Raw genomic sequence first — 21,732 nt, 5'->3', positions numbered from 1 at the left:
TTGTCTGTATAATAAAGTACAGCCTCCCAAGAGAGACAAGACCCTTCACAATCTGGATACTCCTCCTTATCCAAAATTTTTCTCCAATGTCGTTTTTTTTTTTTTTTTAATTGGGGTATAGTTGACACAATGTTTCATTAGTTTTGGGTGTAAAACATAGTGATTTAACAAGTCCATGTTTTATGGTATGCTCACCACAGGTGTAGCTGCCATCTGTCCCCATACAACACTCTCCCAGTGCCACTGACTAGATTGCCTATGCTGTGTCTTTTATCCCATGACTTACTCATTCTTTAACTGGAAACATGTATCTCCCACCCTGCTTCACCCTTTTTGCCCATTCCCCCACTCCCTTCCCCTCTGGCAGCCACCAGTTTGTCCTCTGTATTTATGAGTCAATTTCTTATAAACATGAGTCTGTTTCTGCTTTTTGTTTAACATACCCATATCTTTATCCATTCATCTGTCGATGGACACTTGGGCTGCTTCCATATCTCGGCTGTTATTAATGCTACAGTAAACATAGGGGTGCATAAATCTTTTTGAATTAATATTTTTGTTTTCTTGGGGTAAATACCCAGGAGTGGAATTGCTGGATCATATGGTAGTTGTACTTTTACTGTTTTGAGGAAACTCCATACATTTTTCCACTGCGGCTGCGCCAGTTTACGTTCCTACCAACAGTGTGCAAGGTCTAACCTCATCTTTCGGCTGTTCTCCTTGCACTCTACACTCCATCCGCGCGAATCCGAGGTAGTTCTCTGCATACAGCCTGACAGTTCTCATTTCTCTTCCTGCTTTAGTGCATGCTTCCCTTTGCCTTAAATGTGGACCCTTCCCTTCCTGTTGAATGAAGCCTTCTCGACTACCACCTCCCCTCCCCACCCCCCAGAGAGCTAATCAGTTTTTCCTTTGTGCTATCGAAGTATTTTTATTTTTGCTCTCGGTGTTTTTAATTTCTTTGTCTACTTTTTAGGCTTTCCCCACCAGACTAACCTCCTAAAGAACAAGGGACTCAGGTCATTTTAACATTTCTGGTACCTAGCCAGTTCTAGGCATAGGGAGACATTTAACAAAGGTGGTTTAGAAAATACATGAAAAATTGTTAATGAAGTGGAGGATTTTTAGAGGGGGAAGCAGTAAATGTAAGGAATGAGTAGTTTATCAAATATTTTTTTAAATGGCATGCAGGGTAAGGATTGGATTAACTTTGTGTGGCTTTAGATGGTAGAGGTAATGTCAGCAGAGAAGTAGACCTCTGGTTTAGCCATAAGGAAGGCAATGAGAATTGTAGAACAGCCGCGCCATCCTGTCTTCATTTGGAATCTATATTTAGACAATCTGAGTTTTAGTCCTGGCTTGGTCACTAAATTTGGTTGTTTCTGGGTCTAAATTTCTTTGTTTTTTGACAGAAAATGAAGATAATAGTAGCTTACTTGGTGGTTTTGAGGACTAGTGAAATACCATTTCGGGTGCCTCAGCTAACATCTGATGTTAAAAGTGCTTAATAAATGTTCATCAGATTTGAAATAGCCTCCTGTTCCTGGATTCTTCTAGTAAAACCTTACACATATCACATTGAATATAAATAATGTGTGTACATAAACTGGCATGAAAAAAATTCAGTTGCCTTTTTTTCTCTTAAAGATTTATTCATTGTACTGATGATTCTCCAGATCCTTGTATAGAATATGAGGTAAGGATTTATTTTTTAAATCTTGTAATTGATAATCCTAGATGAAGATGTGTTGAAAATTGCTATCTATTCTTAAGCAAAATGAATAAAATTTTTTGGTTCAGTTTCTCTGGGAACGTAGAGCCATTGAATTTTTAAGTTTATGAAAAATATATGTATAAGTAAATATATACACACATATACACAGTATATACATACTATAGAATGTATGCATTTTGTAATAAAACAAATACCTTATACCCATCATCTGGCTTAAGCTGGGTAGGCTTTTTAACCTGGTGTATGAAGAAAAATAATCATCACCATTTTACCATTTAGGCTCAGTGGACCTTTTTATTTTTTTACGTTGTTTACTCATTTTACAAATTACATGGAAGTTAGATTGAAAGGATACTGGAAAACATTTTTAGAAGTAGCAATAAGAATTCGAACATAGCAAACCCAAATTTTATTCTGTAGTTTCCTGGTTTGAAGTTATATGCTCCCCCCCGCCACATACCCCTCCCTGAAATGGGCAGTGTTCTTGGACTCGAGTAACTACTCATCAGTTGTTATGAGTGACTCTGAAACATACTTTTCTTTTAAATCTTGATTCCAGGTTTCAGCTATATCCCTGATAGGCTCTTCCTCATCATTACTCCTGGTTCTTCTTGGACTTGGATTGTCAAAACGTAGTACTTTTGAAAACTTTGACAGCTCGTAATTTGTTAAAGAGAGTGGTCATCCTGCTCCATAATTGCAAACCACTTGGATTTTTGGATTTGTAATACCAATTAGAATTAGTCCAGTGGTCTTTTAAAAAAAAAATTATTCATTTAAAAAAAATTCATTGTTTGCTTTGTCACCTTTGTATACACTTTCAAAACTTACCCACTGACTCACTATATCAAGACATTTTTAATGTGTTGAATATATATTGGTATATCTTCTGTGATTATACCATGTTTGTAGAACAGTTAATTTACTATTTACCAGGCCACCAAACTGGATCTTTTAGCACTTACAATTGGGCTTTTTACATACCAGTTGTGAAGGGTTTTTTTGACTTAATAGCATAGTATGAGCATATCCCCAATCATTAAACATTTTTATAACATTCTTTATATGTATATATTATATTCATATCATTTCACTGAACAAACATCTATTAAAAACCTGCTGTGTCTTATCATTTGGTGCTGGAAAACACAAAATGACAAAGATTATTTCTCAAGTCTTGCCCCGAGGCATAATCTCTGTTTGAGATGTCATCTTCTATCCCCAAGATTGATTTCACCATCAGTTTGCTCTTGTATTGCTTTTTTGGGAATATGCCATTATCATGTTAGTGCATAGGGTTTAAAACTCAGTTTTAAAAGCTCAGGAAAGTGATATTCTTAGAATAATTAAAATGAAAAGTTGCAAGCAGAATTCTATATGTAGTGTATTCCTTCTGTGTGTATTTAAAAAGATATATACATGTACTCTATGCTCATTTATTTGTAGATTATTTCCAGAAAGCTATGTGAGAAATTTACAGCACCATTTACCTCTGAGGGGGAGGACAGAGGGACTGGATGGGTTGGGGAGGAGTTTTTACCCTTAGGTGTTTTTTCAATCAACGACACAATGTATGTGTTACCTGTCCAAAACATTGTTTCAATAAAGATTATGCAGATTTTCCAAAAAATTAATGTTAGTTTACAACAATTGCTTATTTCTTTGTTGCTTAAATAAAAATTACTGTAGCCCTAAAATCTATATTTGCCAGTATTAGCTTTTAATAGATGACAACTGTGTACATTTTTAGTTTTTAGTTCTTCATTTAATTATTAGGTTCTTTTTAAAAAATAAAGCACATGTAAAACTTGACTAAGAGCTTACAACCGTGAAAATTGAAATCAGTGCATTTTAAAATCCTAGGCATATTTTAACAATATAAGTTTTTTTTTTTTTAAAGAAAAGCAATTTACTATCAAAAGTTAAAAAGTGTAAGAAAATATGAGGAACTGACCACCTGGATATATCCTCAGTATTAGCATTTTGGCGTTTAACTTCCCTTTCCTGAGATAAGTGTGTGTGTGTGTGTGTGTGTGTGTGTGTGTTTATATATACTCTCTTCATAAAATACTTTGCATGCCATTTTTTTTTCACTTACAGTGTATTTTTCCAGTTCATTACCTTTTTTTTTAATATCAGGATTTTTAGTGGCCGTGTATCTTATATATTGACAGTTTTACTTAGTAACATTTTTTAAGCACCTGATAGGTATTACGTGCTTGTGCTTGGAACATAAAGATGAATAAGACCCAGTAGTTAGGAGGGAAGAGAGATTTGTTCAAATTATCATAGTATAACTTGGTATGTATGTGCATACTTAGAATGTTAGGTGCAAGAAACTGGGAGTATGGGAAGGGAGGACACTGAGCCCACTGGCGGTTATTCCAGGAATGGGGCTTAGTGTAATTTAAGTTCCATCTCTTAGGTCTTAAAGGGCAAAGAAGTGTATGCCAGCATAAGGGAGGCTGGAGGCCCTGGCCACGTATTACAATTAATACTTCAGAAGAGTAGGACTAGTTTTCTACAAAGAACATTGTAAAAACATACAATGAAGCATACATTTGTCAACTATAGTATTTATAAAATTATTGCAATTTAGTACTATATGAGAATTTGTACATAATAGTTAAGTATAGTAGTAGAACCCATTTATGAGTTGGGCCAGTGATAGAATTGTTTTACTTTAAAGTAGTGGCAAAATCATGGAAGGGTTATAGTGATTTTTAGTGATAAATTAATAATAATTTTATCAGAGTATTACACAATGGTACTAAGGTAGATAACTAGGATATCTTTTTATTTTTTGATATACTTAAAAGGGTGAAGAACATAAATAATTACAGGGCAACTGTACCCAATGATGATAGGATTCAACTTCATCATCCTTGGATTTGTATATTACGTCAGAACTCTCAGAGTGATAAATAAGCGACAAAAGTGCATTTTGTCATAAAGAATTTTAACAGCATTTCCCCCACTGACTGGACTAGTAAATCTGTCCCCTACATCTCATGATAAGAATGGTTTATGATGCCTTTTCTTCCAAACTATTTGATAATGGCAATGATTAAAATATACTCTTGGCATAAAATTGTTTGGTAGACTAGTAAACATTCCCTTGTTACATGGTTGTGTTACATTTTTCCTCTCTCTACAGCTTGTTCTTCGAAAATGGTGTGAATTAATTCCTGGGGCCGAGTTCCGATGTTTTGTCAAGGAAAGCAAGCTTATTGGTGAGTTTTTTCATCCATTAAAAGAAGACAAGATTTTTTTTTTCTTTTTAAGTTTATTTATTTTACTTTTTTTTTTTTTTAAAGTAAACTCTACACCATACATGGGGCTTGAACTCACAACCCCGAGATCAAGAGTCATGTGCTCCTCTGACTGAGCCAGCTAGGCATCCCTAAAGTTTATTTATTTTTAGTAATCTCTGCATCCAGCGTGGGCCTCAAACTCACGACCCTGAGATCACGAGTCACATGCTGCTCCGACTGAGCCAGCCAGGCGCCCCAAGGAGACAAGCTTTTGATGGAAGTGAATTTCTAGTAATTAGGAGAGGATCATAATCAGTTTTTATCTCAGATGTTACCTCTAGCCAATTGGTAGTGACTCTCTGGAATTTTCTATTGACAGTGCTCCTGGGGCCATACTCAATTTCCACAGAAAAGTATCTTGTCCATTAATCATGTCTGTCTGGATTCTGGAGAGGAAAGTGATGATCTTGGCCATTCCCAGTTTAGGCTATGTATCATGTTACCTGCTTTCTCTTTGGGACTTTCCTAAGTATTACTAGCAACACACCACTTATTTTAAGCATCATAAAAAGCCAAGTTTTGGTATCTTTATTTCTATTTTTGGAGCAGTGTTTATTATTCTAGCAAGAGGAAATATGTGGGCAAATAAGTGCATTACTTAAAAAGCCACCCATTTTCTTCCTCTCAGATTATTTTGTTCGCTTTGATGTGCTCAAGTTAAATATTGAAGATAATCTGCTCTTTTTTTGTCTTTGCATGTTTTCCATGCAGTAAAACTTACCTTCAGTAAAGAAAGGTGTGATTTGAATAGAATCACATCAGCACTATTTTTTACCATTTTTAAAAAATTTGTTATGTAAAAAATTAAAAAAAATTTTTTTATTACTATTTTTTTTTTTAGAGAGGTAAAGAGAGACAGTCTTAAGCAGGCTCCATGCCCAGCGTGGAGCCGGATGCACAGCTCAGCCTCACAACCCTGAGATCATGACCTGAGCTAAAACCAAGAGTCGGACGCTTAACCGACTGAGCCACCTAGGTGCCCCACACCAGCACTATTTAGTGAATGTGACGTTAACATCTGTTAACTTACCTAAAAGAAACTTGGGGTGTTTATCATATTTAAGATATTCCTGGAGAAACTGCAGTACAAGTAGAGCTAAAGAAGGGAGTCGTATTGGCATTGATTAAGCAATTGGGTGGAAGCCCTTCTTTCAGAACGGAAAACTTTCCTCGGCCTGGAGGAAATTGAGGGAGTTTTTACAATAATCCCTTCAGTGTATTTGGAATAAAATCAGCAAGTCACTCTGAAGAAAGGAATGTTTACTTTTCCATGGCTTGAAACATCAGGCTTGTAAAGGCAGGGTAGCACGTGTGAACAGGAAAAATAGCCTATTTCTGTGAAATACAATATGAATTGGGAGACATGGAATATTTTAAGTTTCCCCCAAAAAAGTGGAAAAGAATACCAATTTGTAGAAAGTTTGTTGGAAAAAAATCAAAGAAGCAGCAGTTGACAATGTGTGCAGGTTTCAAATTGCTTCTTTCATTTTTTAAATTATAAACATGTTTGTGACTGAGTTCTTTCTATTGTACTAAATAAAAATAACAACTATTTCTAAAGTAAGAATACATGACAGTCTGGAACTTAGGATATATCTGTCCATATGAATGGATAATTTTTTACAACTGATTAGTTTTTATCTATATAAAATGCTGGATCATGTATTATGCACTATTCATCTGATCGGTCGTCTGATCTATTTTAATGGTTCCCTCAAAAAGATGTTTAAATTACATTTTGGTGTTTTTGTAAAGAATGTTATATAATAATGGATAGAAAATATTTTCTTCTCAGGTATTTCTCAAAGGGACTATACACAGTACTATGATCATATTTCTAAACAAAAGGATGAGATTTGCAGATGCATACAAGACTTTTTCAGGAAACACATACAGTACAAATTCTTGGATGAAGACTGTGAGTATTTTTTATTGACTCAGTGAAATGAAGTACGTAATGTTACTGAACCTATTTCATGGTGGTGCAGATTTTTTTTTTTTTTTTTTCTAGAGAATTTATTTATTTATTTGGGAGGGAGAGCACCAGCGAGAGGAGGGGCAGAGGGAGAAACAGACTCCTCACTGAGCAGGGAGCCAGATATGGGGCTCAATCCCAGGACCCTGAGATTATGACCGCAGCGAAGGCAGATGCTTTAACTGACTGAGCCACTCAGGCACCCCGGTGGTGCAGATTTTAAAACTGGATTCGAAACACTGTATTTTAACTACTTTGCTCTGTTACTATTTGGTGTTACTGATGGTTGGCATGTTAATTTTACCTTATTTTAATCAGTCACTTTTTAATACCAAGGCAGGTGTTTCTCTTACCATTTTAGATATCTTATTATTCATCTCAAAGGGTCTATCTACAGAGAACAAAATGCTTGTGTTATTCAGACTAAAGTAGCTAGTTGATCTGTCTTTCTAGGTTTTTTATTTGAATGGTTAGATAGTACCAGTTACAAGATAAACATTTGCGACTTGTTTTTAAGAAAGTATATTGTATATCAAAGAGTTTTCACGCATCCTAAAATTTACTCTGATTTCTGCGTGCCAAACCTGGGTTCTATGGCAGATTTGATTTTAAAAAAGATTAATCATGCCATAACCATAGCTAGATTTTATGCTTTCCTACTACAGATTTTACTGAAATCGTTCCTCATCAAATGAGTTAAGTGATTGATGTTTTTTTCACTAGTACATATAATTTGTTTATAATCGTAAATTCTTTGAGATGTTGTGTTTGAAGTTTTAAATACAATTGTCCTTTGAACAACTCAGGTTTGAACTGCATGGTCCACTTACATGTGGATTTTTTTCCTGATACGTACAGTATGGGACTGTAAATATATTTTCCTTACGATTTTACTAATATTTTCTTTTCTCTACCTTTATTGTAAGAATACAGTATATAATACACAAAATACGTGTTTAATTGACTGTTTATGTTACTGGTAAGGATTTGGGTCAACAGTAGGCTGTTAGTAGTTAAGTTTCAGGGAAGTAAAAACTTAAACATGAGTTTTCCAACTCTGCAGGGAAGTTAGCACCCCTAACCCCTGCATTGTTTAAGGATCAACTGTATAAAGGATTATAGGTGAGGGTAGAGAAAAGGAGAACAAAATCATATAAATGAAACATCGTAGGCTACCTTATCATGTTTAAAAATTTTGAGATTTAGAAGCATGAAGTTCTCAAGGTACTTATATTCTGCTATTTGAGTAACTAATAATAAGATTCATTTTAGTTTTCAAAAGGAGGCTTAGATCATGAAAATAGTAGTTCATCATTAACTTTGAGTTTTTTCTCCTTTGCAGTTGTGTTCGATATATATAGAGACAGTAGGGTAAGTAACAACTATCTTTTTTTTTTTTTTTTAAGATTTTACTTATTTATTTGACAGAGAGAGAGGCAGCGAGAGAGGGAACACAAGCAGGGGGAGTGGGAGAGAGAGAACCAGGCTTCCCACCAAGCCGGGAGCCCGATGTGGAGCTTGATCCCAGGACGCTGGCATCGTGACCTGAGCCAAAGGCAGACACTTAAGAACTGAGCCACCCAGCAGCCCCAGTAACAACTATTTGATATGCTTAAAAATCAGGGCTGGTCTTACAGAGTGCGTAGCCGTTATGTATGTGAGGGCCCACTGCTCAAAAAATACTTTCTCAAACCAGCGAAGGTGTTTGAAAGTCACAGTGGTTAAGAATCTCCCTTAACATATATTTAACAGTGGGAGACATAATATCTTCAATAGTTTTGTGGATTAGGGTTTATTAATTTAACAGATGTCTAAATGGCTACTTTATGTCCTGCTTTCCACTTTTGTCAGGGGTCTGGGCCTGCTTAAAATAGTTCAGTTTGCACACTTAAGTGTGGCCGGGAGTTTGTCTTTTGATATTTAGATAATTACCTTTAGTCAACTAAAAGATCCTTAGCATGATTGGAATCACATTTATCTTTAGACTGAAGATGAGGATTCGCTTATTCTTTAAATCTTACAAGTGATGGAAACTTGTGTAATGAAAAAGAGAACAAAAACCTGACTTCATTAATCCTACAGCAGAGGTTTCATTATCAAGACGTGCAATCTTTTAAAAAAAATTTGGGTCACTAAACATCCTGTGATTAGTGCTTATTGACTTAGCTGTTGAGAAGACAGCAGGTGTGTGTTCTGAATATGTGACCATGTGTTTTCCAAATGTTACCCACATTTTTCTCATTCCCTCTCCAAGCTCCTATCAGCCTCACTGTTGTGATGCTTGTGATACCTTTGAATCATTTTTTGGACAAAAGGATATGGCCCATATGGTCATGTCCCAAAATAACTGTTAACTGTTGACTTTCCTCTTTTTAGCCAAAAGACAACACTTACTGTTTTTACCTCTGTGTCTTCAGGGGTGAGAATGTCTGTGAAGAGTTAGAGAGAGGAGTTATAAATTGGGAAGTGGTAAGGAAGAGGGATATTACTTTGCACTTTCAATCTAGTGGAAACAAACCTTAGAGAAAGGATGGGAAGCTGGTGTGATGGAATGGATAGAAACCAGAGCTGATTGACAGGAGCCCAGGCTCTAGTCCTGGCTCTTCTTCTAACTGATAGACACTGGCCACATCAATCACTCACACAGCCAGCATTTATAGAGAGCCTGTACTGTCAGATGTCATGCTTCTAACAAAAGGCTACCAACAAGATGATCTCCTGACCTACAAGGACTTTATCTTCGAAACTTAAACATTCCAGGGAATTGGTCTGGTTGTAAGTGGGATCAGATCAGCCAGTTAGTGAGTGAGTAAACCTAGCTTGTTACCCTAATGTGCAGCTCAGAAGAACTTTATTTGTATTTAACTCAGGTTATCCATATAACCCTGTGAGGTATGTGTTATTCTCATTTTATAGATATTAAAACTGAAGCAATTATATTTTAGTGCAGTTATATTTAATGGCATTTAAAAATTTGGAATTTGCCAAGGTCTCTCAGTATTTCCCTGGACTATGTCCAGCTCTGCTTTGATTCATTATTGCTGGCAGGTCAGTGCAAATGTGTAATTTGGTGAAAGTTATATAAATGTCTTAAGTGAAGTTGGACATGTACAGAAGTAATTACTGCTATGATCTAACAGAACTGAAAGTAGTTGTATGTTTTTAAAGTGAGAAACATGCCAGTATGAACATGCTGACAGTTGCTGAGAAGAGATTTAAACCATGATGTAAAATGGCACTCGTATCACTGTTTGTTAGGCACTTTGTTGAATATATGGTTTTATGACTGTTGTAGAAAACTCACTCTCTATGGTGGTCTGTCATATGCAATGGAACTGAAGTATGTTTGAGTTTGGCAGTATTTTGATGTGTCTACTTTCTTATTGCAGCTGGGCGAGTTGACTCAGTGTTGATAGATTCTCACTGTCATATATGTCATAGATGGCCCACGCAGTCAGGAGGTCTGGGATGAGGCCTTGGTCTGTGTATTCTCTGGAGCTCCTTAAGTGATGATAACACATAACTAGAATTTAGAATAACTACTTTAGAGACTTGAAAAATTATTGCAGTCTCCTTATGTATTCTTTTAGTGATGGCTAGTGTTCTGTTACTAATTTCATTGCTGTAAGGACTAAAAATGTCTGATCTTGAGTCTTTGATATTGTTGAGATTGGCTTTGCAACTTGGTCACTTTTTGTGACTGTTTTATGTGTGTTTGAAAAATTACAACTAATGTGTGAAGTGTTCTGTCGATGTTTGTTAGATTAAGCTTGGTAATAATAATTGTGAAAATCTTTTTATCTCTTATGAGTGAAATGATGTCTGAGGAGACCTTCAAAATAATATAGGTGGGGGGAATGGATGGAATATAGATGTAAAAGATTGGCTATGGGGTTCAACAAGATAATTGTTGAAACTGAGCGATAGGTATTTGGGGTTCTTTATATTTTGTCCACTTTGTATATGTTTAAAGTTTTCCATATACAGTTTTTTTTAACTTTAACAACCATGAAGAAAAAGGTCTGTATCTTCCCTAATTTTTGGTCTACTTAATTTATCAGTTACTGAACAGGATATGTTAAAATGTGAAATCTCCTGCTTTCGAATTCTGTCAGTTTTTGTGTTACATACTTTCAGGTTATGGTCTTAGACAAGAGCATATGATCATAACGGTTTTGTTTTCCCAGTTAATTCTCATCATTAGGCAGTGACCGTCTCTGTCTCTAAGACTGCTTTTGTGGTGTTTGCATTAAAGTATGCTTTGTTTGGTATTAATAGTGTCACTACAGTTTTCTTTTGGTCTTAGAATTTACCTTTTTCATTCCTTTTATATTTAGCTGTTAGGTTTTAGGTGTGTGCATGTATCTTGTAAGTGGCATAACACATGAGTGTAGTTTGCATATATTGTATTTGATATCATTTTACAACATCTTATCTTGAGTTTTCAATTTGCTTTTCTATGTTTTTGTTTCCTCCTTTCATTTATATTACTGGTTTTTCTTTATTCTTTCCATGCTACCCTTCCCCCCCCAAAATTCTGAAGTTTTATTTTTTTCTTGTTATTTTGGTAGTTATCATTAAATATTTTTTTTAAAGATTTTTATTAATTTATTTGACAGACAGGAGAGAGGGAACACAAGCAGGGGGAGTGGGAGAGGAAGAAGCAGGCTCCTAAGGGAGGAGCCTGATGTGGGGCTCGATCCCAGAACGCTGGGATCACGGCCTGAGCTGAAGGCAGACGCTTAATGACTGCACCACCGAGGCGCCCCCTAAATATTTTTTTTTAATCATTAAATCATAATGTGGCTATTTAATAAGTTCAAAAGTTGATCTCACTTCCTGTTGCCCTGATACAAGGACCTTGGAACAAATTCCCAGTGCCTGTTTACATCTTATGTGTGATTTCTGATTTTTAGTTCTACTTTATATTTAATATCCCTAAATTAGTCATGACTGTTGCTTTTCACTTTCTTTGCTTACCAGTGCTTCTTACCACTGCTTTTTGGATCCAGTTTCTCTTCAGTAGTATATCCTTTAGTAGAAATTCCCTCAGCCATTGGCTGGAAAAGTTGTTTAGCTTTCAGGCTTAGCTGAGTATAGAAGTTTTGGTTGACGAGTTCTATTGTTTCAGCATACTGAAGACACTGCTCCATTTTTGTTGGCGGGTTTTTTTTTTTTTCTCCCTTTCTTTAGTCTTTTTTGAATACCTCCTAAGTCTAAGAATTCATTTCCTTTGTCAGTTGTAAAGAACTCTCAGCTATCTTTTCAAATGTTACCTCTTTCTTTCTGTCTTCTGTCTCCTTTGGAAATCTGTTTAGAGGAATGTTAGCGCATCTCATTTTATCTTCATGTGTCTCAACTTCTTGTTTTTCACCTCCTTTCTTTCCTGTACTCTGTTGTGTAATTTTCTCAGATACAACTTCTGGTTAACTAGTTCTCTTTCAGCAGTGTCCGATTGGATACATTTAGCTTTTCACTAAATTTAAGTTATATTAGCTATATTTTTTCATATCTGTAGGGTCCATTTGGTAACTTCAGTTCTCTGTATTCTTTTTTTCATAGTATCTTATGTCTTAGGGTTTTGATTTCTTTTATTTTCATTTTTTAAAAAGATTTATTTATTTTAGAGTGTGTGAGCATGCTTGTGAGTGGGGGAGGGGCAGGAGGAGAGGGACAGAGAGAACCCCAGGGACACTCCCTGCTGAGTGCAGAGTCAGATGCCGGTCATCCCAGGACCCTGAGATCACGACATGAGCTGAAATCAAGAGCCAGACACCCAACTGACTGAGCCACCCAGGCATCCCTATATTTTCAGTCTGAATTTTTTGGGTCAGTTTTTGAGACATAATTTACACAGAGTAAAATTAATCCTTTTTAGGGTACAGTTCTATGAGTTTTGACAAATACATCCAGTTGTATAACCACTACTACAGTGAACATGTGGAACTCCATCATTCCCCCAAATTTCCTCATGACCCTCCCTGCACTCTAGTGCCTGGCAAACAGTGCTCTGTAAAACCTACTGAGCTTTAAACTTTTTAGTTGAGAATATATTCACATTGCTCAAAAATTAAATCGATGTGAAAATGTAGAAAGTCTTGCTCTTACCTCTGTAAGAGGTACTCCTACAAGTACACTTTTATTAGTTTTTTATATATCCTTCCAGTATTTCTTGATGCAAAAACAAGCAATATATTTATCTTTTTCCATCTTTCATACACAAGAGTTAGCATATGATATATACTCTGCATCTTGCTTTATACACATTTGTTTAAAACATTGTATTTTTGGAGAGCTTTCTAGTTTCTTACAATGGTGTAGTATTTCATTTTGTGGATATACTATATAGGTTGTTTAACCATTTTCCTGTTGATGAACACATAACTTATTTCTAGTCTTTTACAAACTGTGCTGTGAACAGTTCTGTATATATGGGGTGTGTGTGTGTGTGTGCGCGTGCGCGCGCGTGTGTCCTGGCCCGAGCTCTTTGAAGGAATAGATATTGTGTTATTGGTCATTATGCTTCAATGCCTGGTGATGTTTGGTGCATAGAGATTTTTTGGGGCAGGTAGTGGGGTGGTTAGTTGGTTGATATCAGGAAGGTCAGTGTGACCACTCTTACCTGATGGATTGCCTAAAAACAGAATTTCTCAGGATGTCTTGTGCCTGAGATGTCACATAAAAAACATGTTAGAGCTATAAAATCCTCATCTTAATAGTTTCATGCCTGATTGCAGCTGGTTTTTTTTTCCTTTGTAAACTAGAGGATGACTTCTGAAATACAGAACAAACTCTGCCGGTTATCAGTCCCAGCAGTGGTGATCTGTTTTTGTTTTGCTTATTTTTTATAGTATCGCATATTTTTAGTTTATAGAGCTCAATATTCCTCTACTAACAAGTATGATAGGGTTCCCCCCCCCTTTTAGTAAAGAGGTGGTTTTATTGGTTATGAAAACTCAACTAGAAAGGGTTTGGAGGTTAGAAAATACCCATTGTGTTAAAGTAACATACAATATGTTAAAGACATCTTAGTAGTCACCCCAAAACAAAGCTAATGTCACACAAAGAAGTTGATTAATGGCTGACATTATTTCACACAAACACTGTACAAGTGGTTGTGGAATCTATGTGAGAAAACAGCTCAGGTGGCAAGAGTTACCGGCTTTCTCCTGGTGGGTGGGGAGAGTATATAATAGGAAACTTAAAAAGTATGTGGTCCAAACTTCCTGTAATGGTTTTTGGCTACTTACTAGATGTTTCTCATGTTTGAAGCTAGTCCTAATAAGACATTTCATCTTTCTTAAAATTGTCTTTTAACCCAGATGAGAAACAGTGCTAGAGATTAATAATGCCGGCTCAGCAATCTAGTTCCTTAGGTGGATATAATTTTATACACGTACATCTGATCAAGACATGATTACATATTTACCAAAAAAATTAATTATCAACCGCAAAATGGTGCAATTTTATGAATGTTTCAGCGAGAAAAGTCAAGAGGAGCAAAGATAAAAGTTTCAAGGAAACATTTACTAAATGTCACATGTATCTCTGGGATCAAATGTGGCTTAAATTTCTTGGCAGGATTTCACAGATTCCCCGGGTCTGTTATTATCAGTGCTCTGCTGCTTTATATACTAAGATGCACCTGATTCTAATCAAACTCAGTATAACCAGGTCAGAAGTATTCTTTCCCTGAGTCTAGACCCTATCAGATTGCCCACCAGTACTAAGAACAGAAGATAGAAATTTCTTTTAAAGATTGACATTTTTCATTTCCCCTTCATGTGACAGAAGCTCTGTCATATAGACAAAGTAAATATTACATTAAGATTAAAGAAAACTGAGAATTTTTCTACGCTTTTCTTTTTCTTTTTTTAAAATGCCCCCTTTGCAGCAGCCTCTCAAGGGTGAGGAAGGTGCTCTCAGATCTGCTGGCTCTCCACTGCCTCCACCTGGCTTCCTCAGGCGAGATAATTGCAGACACCCTTGAAAGCATTCCAGTCATGCTATTTTGGTGGAATCATTCTGTGAGATTGTCCTTTCTCCTGCTTGGATTTTTGACTTAGAATCCTGTGTGATTTTAGGCAGGAGTTGGCATATCTGCCTTTGTCGGGGCTTTTCTTTCCTAGGTCCCTTCTCTGCATTCACTGGCAGACCTCCCTCTGGATCTGGCACTCCTTTCTTTACACAAGTGATCCTTTCTCAGCTGGGACCTGGAGGAACTGTCTTTTGAAATAAATGACAGAATTTTTAAGATTATTGTTTGGGTAAAATAATATGAAGATGATCTTTTGGATAAGATAGATGACAGACTTGTGTTTGTTTTTATTCCGAGCTTACTAATGGTTCTGTCTGTGCTCTAGGGGAAGGTGTGGCTGATTGATTTTAATCCGTTTGGTGAAGTAACTGATTCACTGCTGTTTACTTGGGAAGAACTGATATCTGGAAGAAATTTAAAAGGTGATTTTAGTGAAGGAGATGCTCTGGAACAGGTAAGAAGATCAAAAAGAATTACAGGAGACCTCATAATCCATTAAATAATTGCTCGCTTGTTCTTTAGGCATTAACACAGATTTACTAATAGATACTCGCTCATGGAGGTGACCAAAAAGGGTTTGTGCATTGTGGTTCACCTGGAAGAATCTTGACCCTGGCTCAGGTCATATGTTGACTCTGATCCTAACCCCAGGCTCCTGACCCCTGAGAGAGGAAAACCATACAGGTGCCCAGCCTGGGGTCTCGTCATAGTCATGACCCCATCAAGGGGGCTCTACTGCAGTGTTTCCCTCACCAGCTTTCTCTTCTACCCACGGTAGCCTTCCACACCTCTGTGTAACCCTTTAGACCTCCTTGCCCATCATCCCTGTCCTCCTCTCAGCAGATGATGCCACATCCTTCTTCATAGGAAGAGAATCTGCTGGTGCGAGTCGTGTAATTGTCCTTGAACCTATGAGCGTCCCTCTGTTCCTCCTCCTCAGTCTAACAGTTCCACCTGCTCAGCATGCTGTTCCTTACCATCTCTCTTGATCCTGTGCTGCCCCTCACTCCTTCCTGTTTCCTCTTCTCTTCTTTTCCACCTGCCCTGTGTTCAGATATTTTCTGTCCGAAGAGACAAACCTCCTTCAGCCTTATGTCTTCAGCCAGCAGCTCTGTCTCCTCACCTTCACAGCCAGACTTTATTTGAACAACACCTTTGTGTTGCCTTTTTCTGCTTGTAAAAGTATACATGCCCACTTTTAAAGAGCATTCTGAATTACCTGCAGTCCTACCACATTGAGAACCACGGTTTATATTTTCTGTACCGTATTTGGTATACATTTTGGTATGTATAACATGCCTATATACATACACAGAAACTTTTTAAAATAAATGAGATTGTACTACATATGTGTTATCTTTATGTTTTTTTAATATCTTTTAAAAAATAGTTTTATTTTTACATAGTCATTTAAAAAAACAGAATTAGAGGCAAGACTTGAAGTCCTACCACCTGGAAATTGCCATTCTTACCCCTTCAGTTACTATTATCCAGGCGTGGTTCTATAATCTATACACATGGATTTTCACACTCGTGGGATCATACTAGCTTCACTCACGCCATTACGTGACCTGCGGTTTTGTAACTGCTCAGTAGCTGTACACCCTCCCAGCCGGCTTCCTCGTACGGCCGCCTCTCCTGCCTGCTGCCTCTCCCCTGTGCGCCCATCCACCCACTGCGGTTAGCCTCCGGTCCTGCCACTCCACGGAAACTGCTCTTGGCAAGGGCTCTGCCAGCTCTTGGCGAGTGCCAGTGGACGATGCTTGGCCGCATTTGAATGTGTTACCCTCTTCCGTGTTTTCACCGCACATCTTCCCTTGGTTTCCGTGATACCTGCTCTCCTGGGTTTCTTCCTGTTTTTCTGGCTGCTGCCTTGCTTTCAGTGTGAGCATCTTTTCTTTTGTCTTATCTCTGAAATACTTCTTTTCGTCATTACTCTGTCTGGGCCCTCTTTGGCCCTATTTGTCTAGATCTGGCTCAGGTGTATATTTTTCCCTGTCATGGCACTTGCCCTGTTGTGTTGTACTTGCGTATGTCCTGCCCCAGACTGTAAGTTTCTGAGCACAGGGGGAGTATCTCTCATGTTCTCCACAGATCTATGTGGCTTAGCACAATTCAGGCACAGTTGATTTTTGTTAAACTAATGACTGAAAGAATTTTCTTCATGCTTCCATCTTAGAGTTGGGGGCCATTAAATCTGAATGTCAAGGACAGAGAATGTAAATTATTCAGCACAGGGTTAATTTTAAATATGAGGGACACAGTGAATAGAAACAGTTTGTACAAAATTCACTCTGTGATCCAAATCCTTTATTTCTTTTCAATTTAAAGAACATTATATTGGAGGTCAGGGGATGACAGGGAAACAGGAGCAGGCTCCTGCCTTTTCTACAGAGTCATGTCCTGCCTGTCTCCCTGTCCTTACTCCTCTCTGTGGAGACTTGGCTTTTCCTCTGGTTCTCACAGCTACAAAGCCTTACCTTGGGATATTTGCCCTGGTTGTGTCCACTGCCTTCCAAGCCGTGCCCAGTCCCTGTCTGAGTTCCCAGACCTCATGGGGCTGCTTTCATCATAGTTTTCAGCACACATGTTCCCTCCTCGGCAAGGTATTACCTGACCACCCCTGTGAAGTTGCCTGTGTTTTTCTTCTCTTCCTATGGCACCCTTTTGTTGTGTTTTTGTAACACCTGTTACTGTCCGAAATGATCTTGCTTTGTATTTATTTGCTTACTTATTGGCTGTCTGCCAGTCTGGTTTACCAGTTGATCTCCTATACCTACAACAAGGTCAGCGCAAAGTGGGTATTTCCTAAGTATTTGTCAGATGATGGGTCTGTCATAAGATATGGCCTGCTTTCTAGGGCCCTACGGTCTTGTTCCACTCAAGTTCTTGGCCTGTCTCCATCTGCTGGACACCATCCATCCCTCATCTAGATACCTGCCACCCATGAAGTCCAAACCCAAGGCCTTCTGTCTCTGAAATCCTTTTTGGGCCAAGGCAACATGTAAATATTAAATGCAAGGCTCTAAGCAAGTACATTGAAGAATGCGAAGACTTGTTAAATATGATACTCAAATTTGCAGTTTTCCATAGGTGCTGAGAGAGATAAACAAATATGTAAGTTAAGTGACTAAGAGAAGCACAAAAGTGTTAGGAATTCATAGCACTTCCTTGCTCTCACTTGCCTTGCCTTAACTTTATTCTCTAGGGTAGTACTTTCCACCTGTGCACCTGGAGAAAATGATAATATTGATAAAGCACTCTCACCTGCATGAGATTGCTCAAGGCCAGAGAGGACTAGCCATAGGCCTCGGGCCCATTCAAGGACTAAGGAACCCATAACCCATCGCAGTGCATAGTGGCTGGTAGCATTTAGGGATTGACCATAGTTCTCCATGCGGACACTGTTTTCAGGTACTGTGAATTTATTTTCCAGTGAACATGTGAGAATATTCTTAGAATCTTGATGTTTCTTTTACTTCAGAATCTTATTTTCTTCCTTAACTAGTACAGATGGGAACAGGAAATCGAAATTGTTATACTAGTATCTTTTTCACTTTGAAGAATAGACTTAAAAAGATAACTTCTTACAGACTTTCCCTTTTTTTCTTTGTAAAGGATTCTCCAGCTTTCCGTTGCACAAACAGTGAAGTGACAGTTCAACCCAGTCCCTATCTGAGTTACCGACTTCCCAAGGACTTCGTAGACCTGTCTACTGGGGAGGATGCTCACAAACTCATAGATTTTCTTAAACTGGTAAAGTATATGTGTACTTAGTACACATATGTGTATACCTTTGTTTTCAAATTGACTTTGTAATATTTCACTGTACTCATATACTGTCTAGATTTTATTTGGTTAGGTCATTTTATAATGAAATATTAAGTAATATAAGTAAGCTGAGGGATTAATTTATTGCTTAGAATGATAGAAAATGTGTTTTATGATGGTTATGCTTTTTGAATAATTTTCACAATACTTGTGCTTTTGAAGAAAGTCTGTATATTGTTATAGAGTTAAGAGAAGATCCAGCTCTCTGCTGTATTATTTAGGGGGAATGTGTGTATTTGTACTTTTGTGTGTGTGTTTCTTTGTGGGAATATTTGCACAAATGGAAGAAAGAGAAGTATTCAAATACCTGAGGATAACATGCCCAGGAGCCAAAGTGATAAACTTGTCTGATGAATTAGTTAAGGCATGTTTTTCCATGATGATTTTCAACCATATCTGTTGCCAAGGCCTCTAGAAAATTATACTTGCTGACAGAAAAAGAGATCTTGGCTGAACAAATATCCCAACAGAATGTGCTATTTTAATGTATCTTGGTTTCCTTTGACAGAAAAGAAATCAGCAAGAGGACGACTGATTAGAGTGCCAGAGTTAAGTCCGAGGTAAAGAGGAAACCACCTTGGCATCAGGAGGCTTCTCTGAGCTCACAACTTCTTGTTATCCCACTTGGGTTGGGGTGGGAGGCAAAGTGAAGTCAATAGCTTTTTATATCCATGTATATTAAGCTGGAAAAAAATGGAGGGACTTTGCTACTTGTAAAAATAAATAATAAATAGATCTTAAATATAGGAAACCATATTGTTCTGATGATAAAATACCTTCTCTGAAATACCTCACTCTTTTGGCTCAGTCTGTTGAGATTTATATATGTTTTCTTGTGCTCTTTATGTTTCTTGTGCTACCTATCGGGTAGATGGGCAAATTAATATTTGTTATACAGAAGTGGGTTCTTTTTTAATTATTACTTTTTCATGGAAAAAATAGAACCTTATATTACTACAGAAAATATTTTTCCTACTTTGAGAGGATTTTCATGTAATTTTTCTATTGGTTTATCTTTGGTTTGCATATAGCTAAAATAATACAGACTTCTCAAGCTATCACATAACCATGAAAATGTGAGTATATTACAACTAGCTTAATATTTAATATGTATTAGTAAACCTGTCACAAATTTAGTTAGAATTTGGCCTTTTTAAAAAATACTGGAATTTTGGGAGGTAGATTCACTTTTCTTAGGCCACCATTTGAGTAATTACTCTTCAGTACCCTAATTGGTGAGGACCATATCAGTAATATATAGTTTACTCAGTACTTATTGTATGCCAAGACACTCTGCTGTGTGCTCTTTGTGTATTGTTTTACATCCTGGAACAATTTGAAGGAAATTGACATTACAGTTTCCAAGGACATCTATCAAATGTGGTATCAAAGAATATTTACTGGAGGTATGTTTTTCAACTTAGCAGTGCACATTTGAATACTCCCATAGGAAAATAGAAAAATGGAGTAGAATTTCCCCTTTCTGTGTAGTTATGGCAGATTCTACATAATGATGAAAGATATTCTTTTTTGGTTATCTCAAACTCCATAGCTTTTTTGTGACTATAATTACTTGGATATTAGTATTTTAAAACAAAATACAAAGATCAAGTTGTGATCTTTGACCTCAGTATTATCATGCCATTTCTGAGGCCAGTTGTTTGAAGTTGAGGTGCTTCAAAATATTTTTGTTTTTTAAACTGCTCTTGAGCCACTTGACTGTTAACTCATAATAGAGGGATTTATTATCATGAGTTGACTTAACCTTAGCTTTGGAAGCTGGCTTCATCAAGGTGGTACTTCACCAGTCCAAAAAAAAATTAATGTATTTAATACCAACTGAAAAAAATTGGACTATAAATAATAAAATGACTCAAGCAAAATTTGGCAAATATTTTATAAAAAGTATAATTCTTGGTATAAAACTCATTAAATTTTTGCATTAGTTTTCCTGAGGCATTATTGAGTTCAACTTTCACTTTTAAAAATGTGATTTTTATACATTATTTCCCTAGTATATTTAATTTTTGTTGATTAATCTCAATGTTAATAGTAAATGTAGGACAATATGCAGGAAATATTCTCCTACACTCGTATATCATTTATGCCTGCCCAAAGTTTAGTTTTGAATTATCCTTTTATTTTATGGGCATTATCTGTTTTGTTTTGTTTTGTTTTTTGAGGTACTTCAGGTTTGTGCTTGAATTTAAAAAGGGAATTTGTAGCTTGGTCCTGACTTTCTGAAGAGAAGACATTGCAACTGTCTGTTTAGTCAGGTTGGGACAAACATGTTTACTTTGTCCTGCAGAACAGTAGCATGTAGCGTGGGCCTTCAATACAGCAGATTTTGTCAGAAAGTTCTGTTTTTAAGCCTCATTTTGATGTGTATTTTCTGAGTTCATAAATTTTTCCCATCTACTCAGACATTTCTCTTTAGGGTAATTGAGGATTGTATCTGCCGTTAAAAAACAAACAGATGTTACATGGCTGAATTTTTTGGCTTTTTTTCCTTACCTGTAAATTAGAATAATAATTGAAAATTCATGCATTTGTTAAATGAGGGCCCGTTTAACACTTTTCATATAGTGTGTCAATATATACATCCTAAACCCCCAACACATGGTAGCTCTCATTATCATTCTGCTTTGCAGACCTCTGTGTATTAAAGGCAAGTTCTTTTTTTAACAGAATCAAAATTTTGAGTGTCAAAGGACTTCAGAGATCATTTGGCCCCTTTTCTTTTCCTTTTTTCCTCCTTTCCTCCTCCCTGTGCTTTTTACCCCTTTCTTCCTTTTTTAACACATCAGAAAACTGCTGCCCAGAGGAGTTAAGATTTGCC

General features: G+C 36.9%; 1 protein-coding gene across 1 annotated transcript in view; it reads left to right on the top strand.

The window, feature by feature from the left end:
* Window positions 1-19,682, top strand: part of CDC123 (cell division cycle 123) — a 59,321-nt gene extending 39,639 nt beyond the window's left edge. The window contains exons 7-13 of the mRNA XM_026478642.4: window positions 1,648-1,696; window positions 4,893-4,968; window positions 6,845-6,967; window positions 8,367-8,395; window positions 15,388-15,516; window positions 18,681-18,818; window positions 19,402-19,682. Of these exons, the coding sequence (XP_026334427.1) occupies window positions 1,648-1,696; window positions 4,893-4,968; window positions 6,845-6,967; window positions 8,367-8,395; window positions 15,388-15,516; window positions 18,681-18,818; window positions 19,402-19,428 (571 nt within the window). The 3' untranslated portion in view covers window positions 19,429-19,682. The remainder of the gene's footprint in view (window positions 1-1,647; window positions 1,697-4,892; window positions 4,969-6,844; window positions 6,968-8,366; window positions 8,396-15,387; window positions 15,517-18,680; window positions 18,819-19,401) is intronic.
* The last annotated feature ends 2,050 nt before the right edge of the window (window positions 19,683-21,732 follow it).

Source organism: Ursus arctos, unplaced genomic scaffold (genome assembly GCF_023065955.2).
Source record: "Ursus arctos isolate Adak ecotype North America unplaced genomic scaffold, UrsArc2.0 scaffold_30, whole genome shotgun sequence".
Classification (NCBI taxonomy): domain Eukaryota; kingdom Metazoa; phylum Chordata; class Mammalia; order Carnivora; family Ursidae; genus Ursus; species Ursus arctos.
The sequence above is the reverse complement of the archived record's forward strand: the minus strand, read 5'-3'. Positions and strand labels throughout refer to the sequence as shown.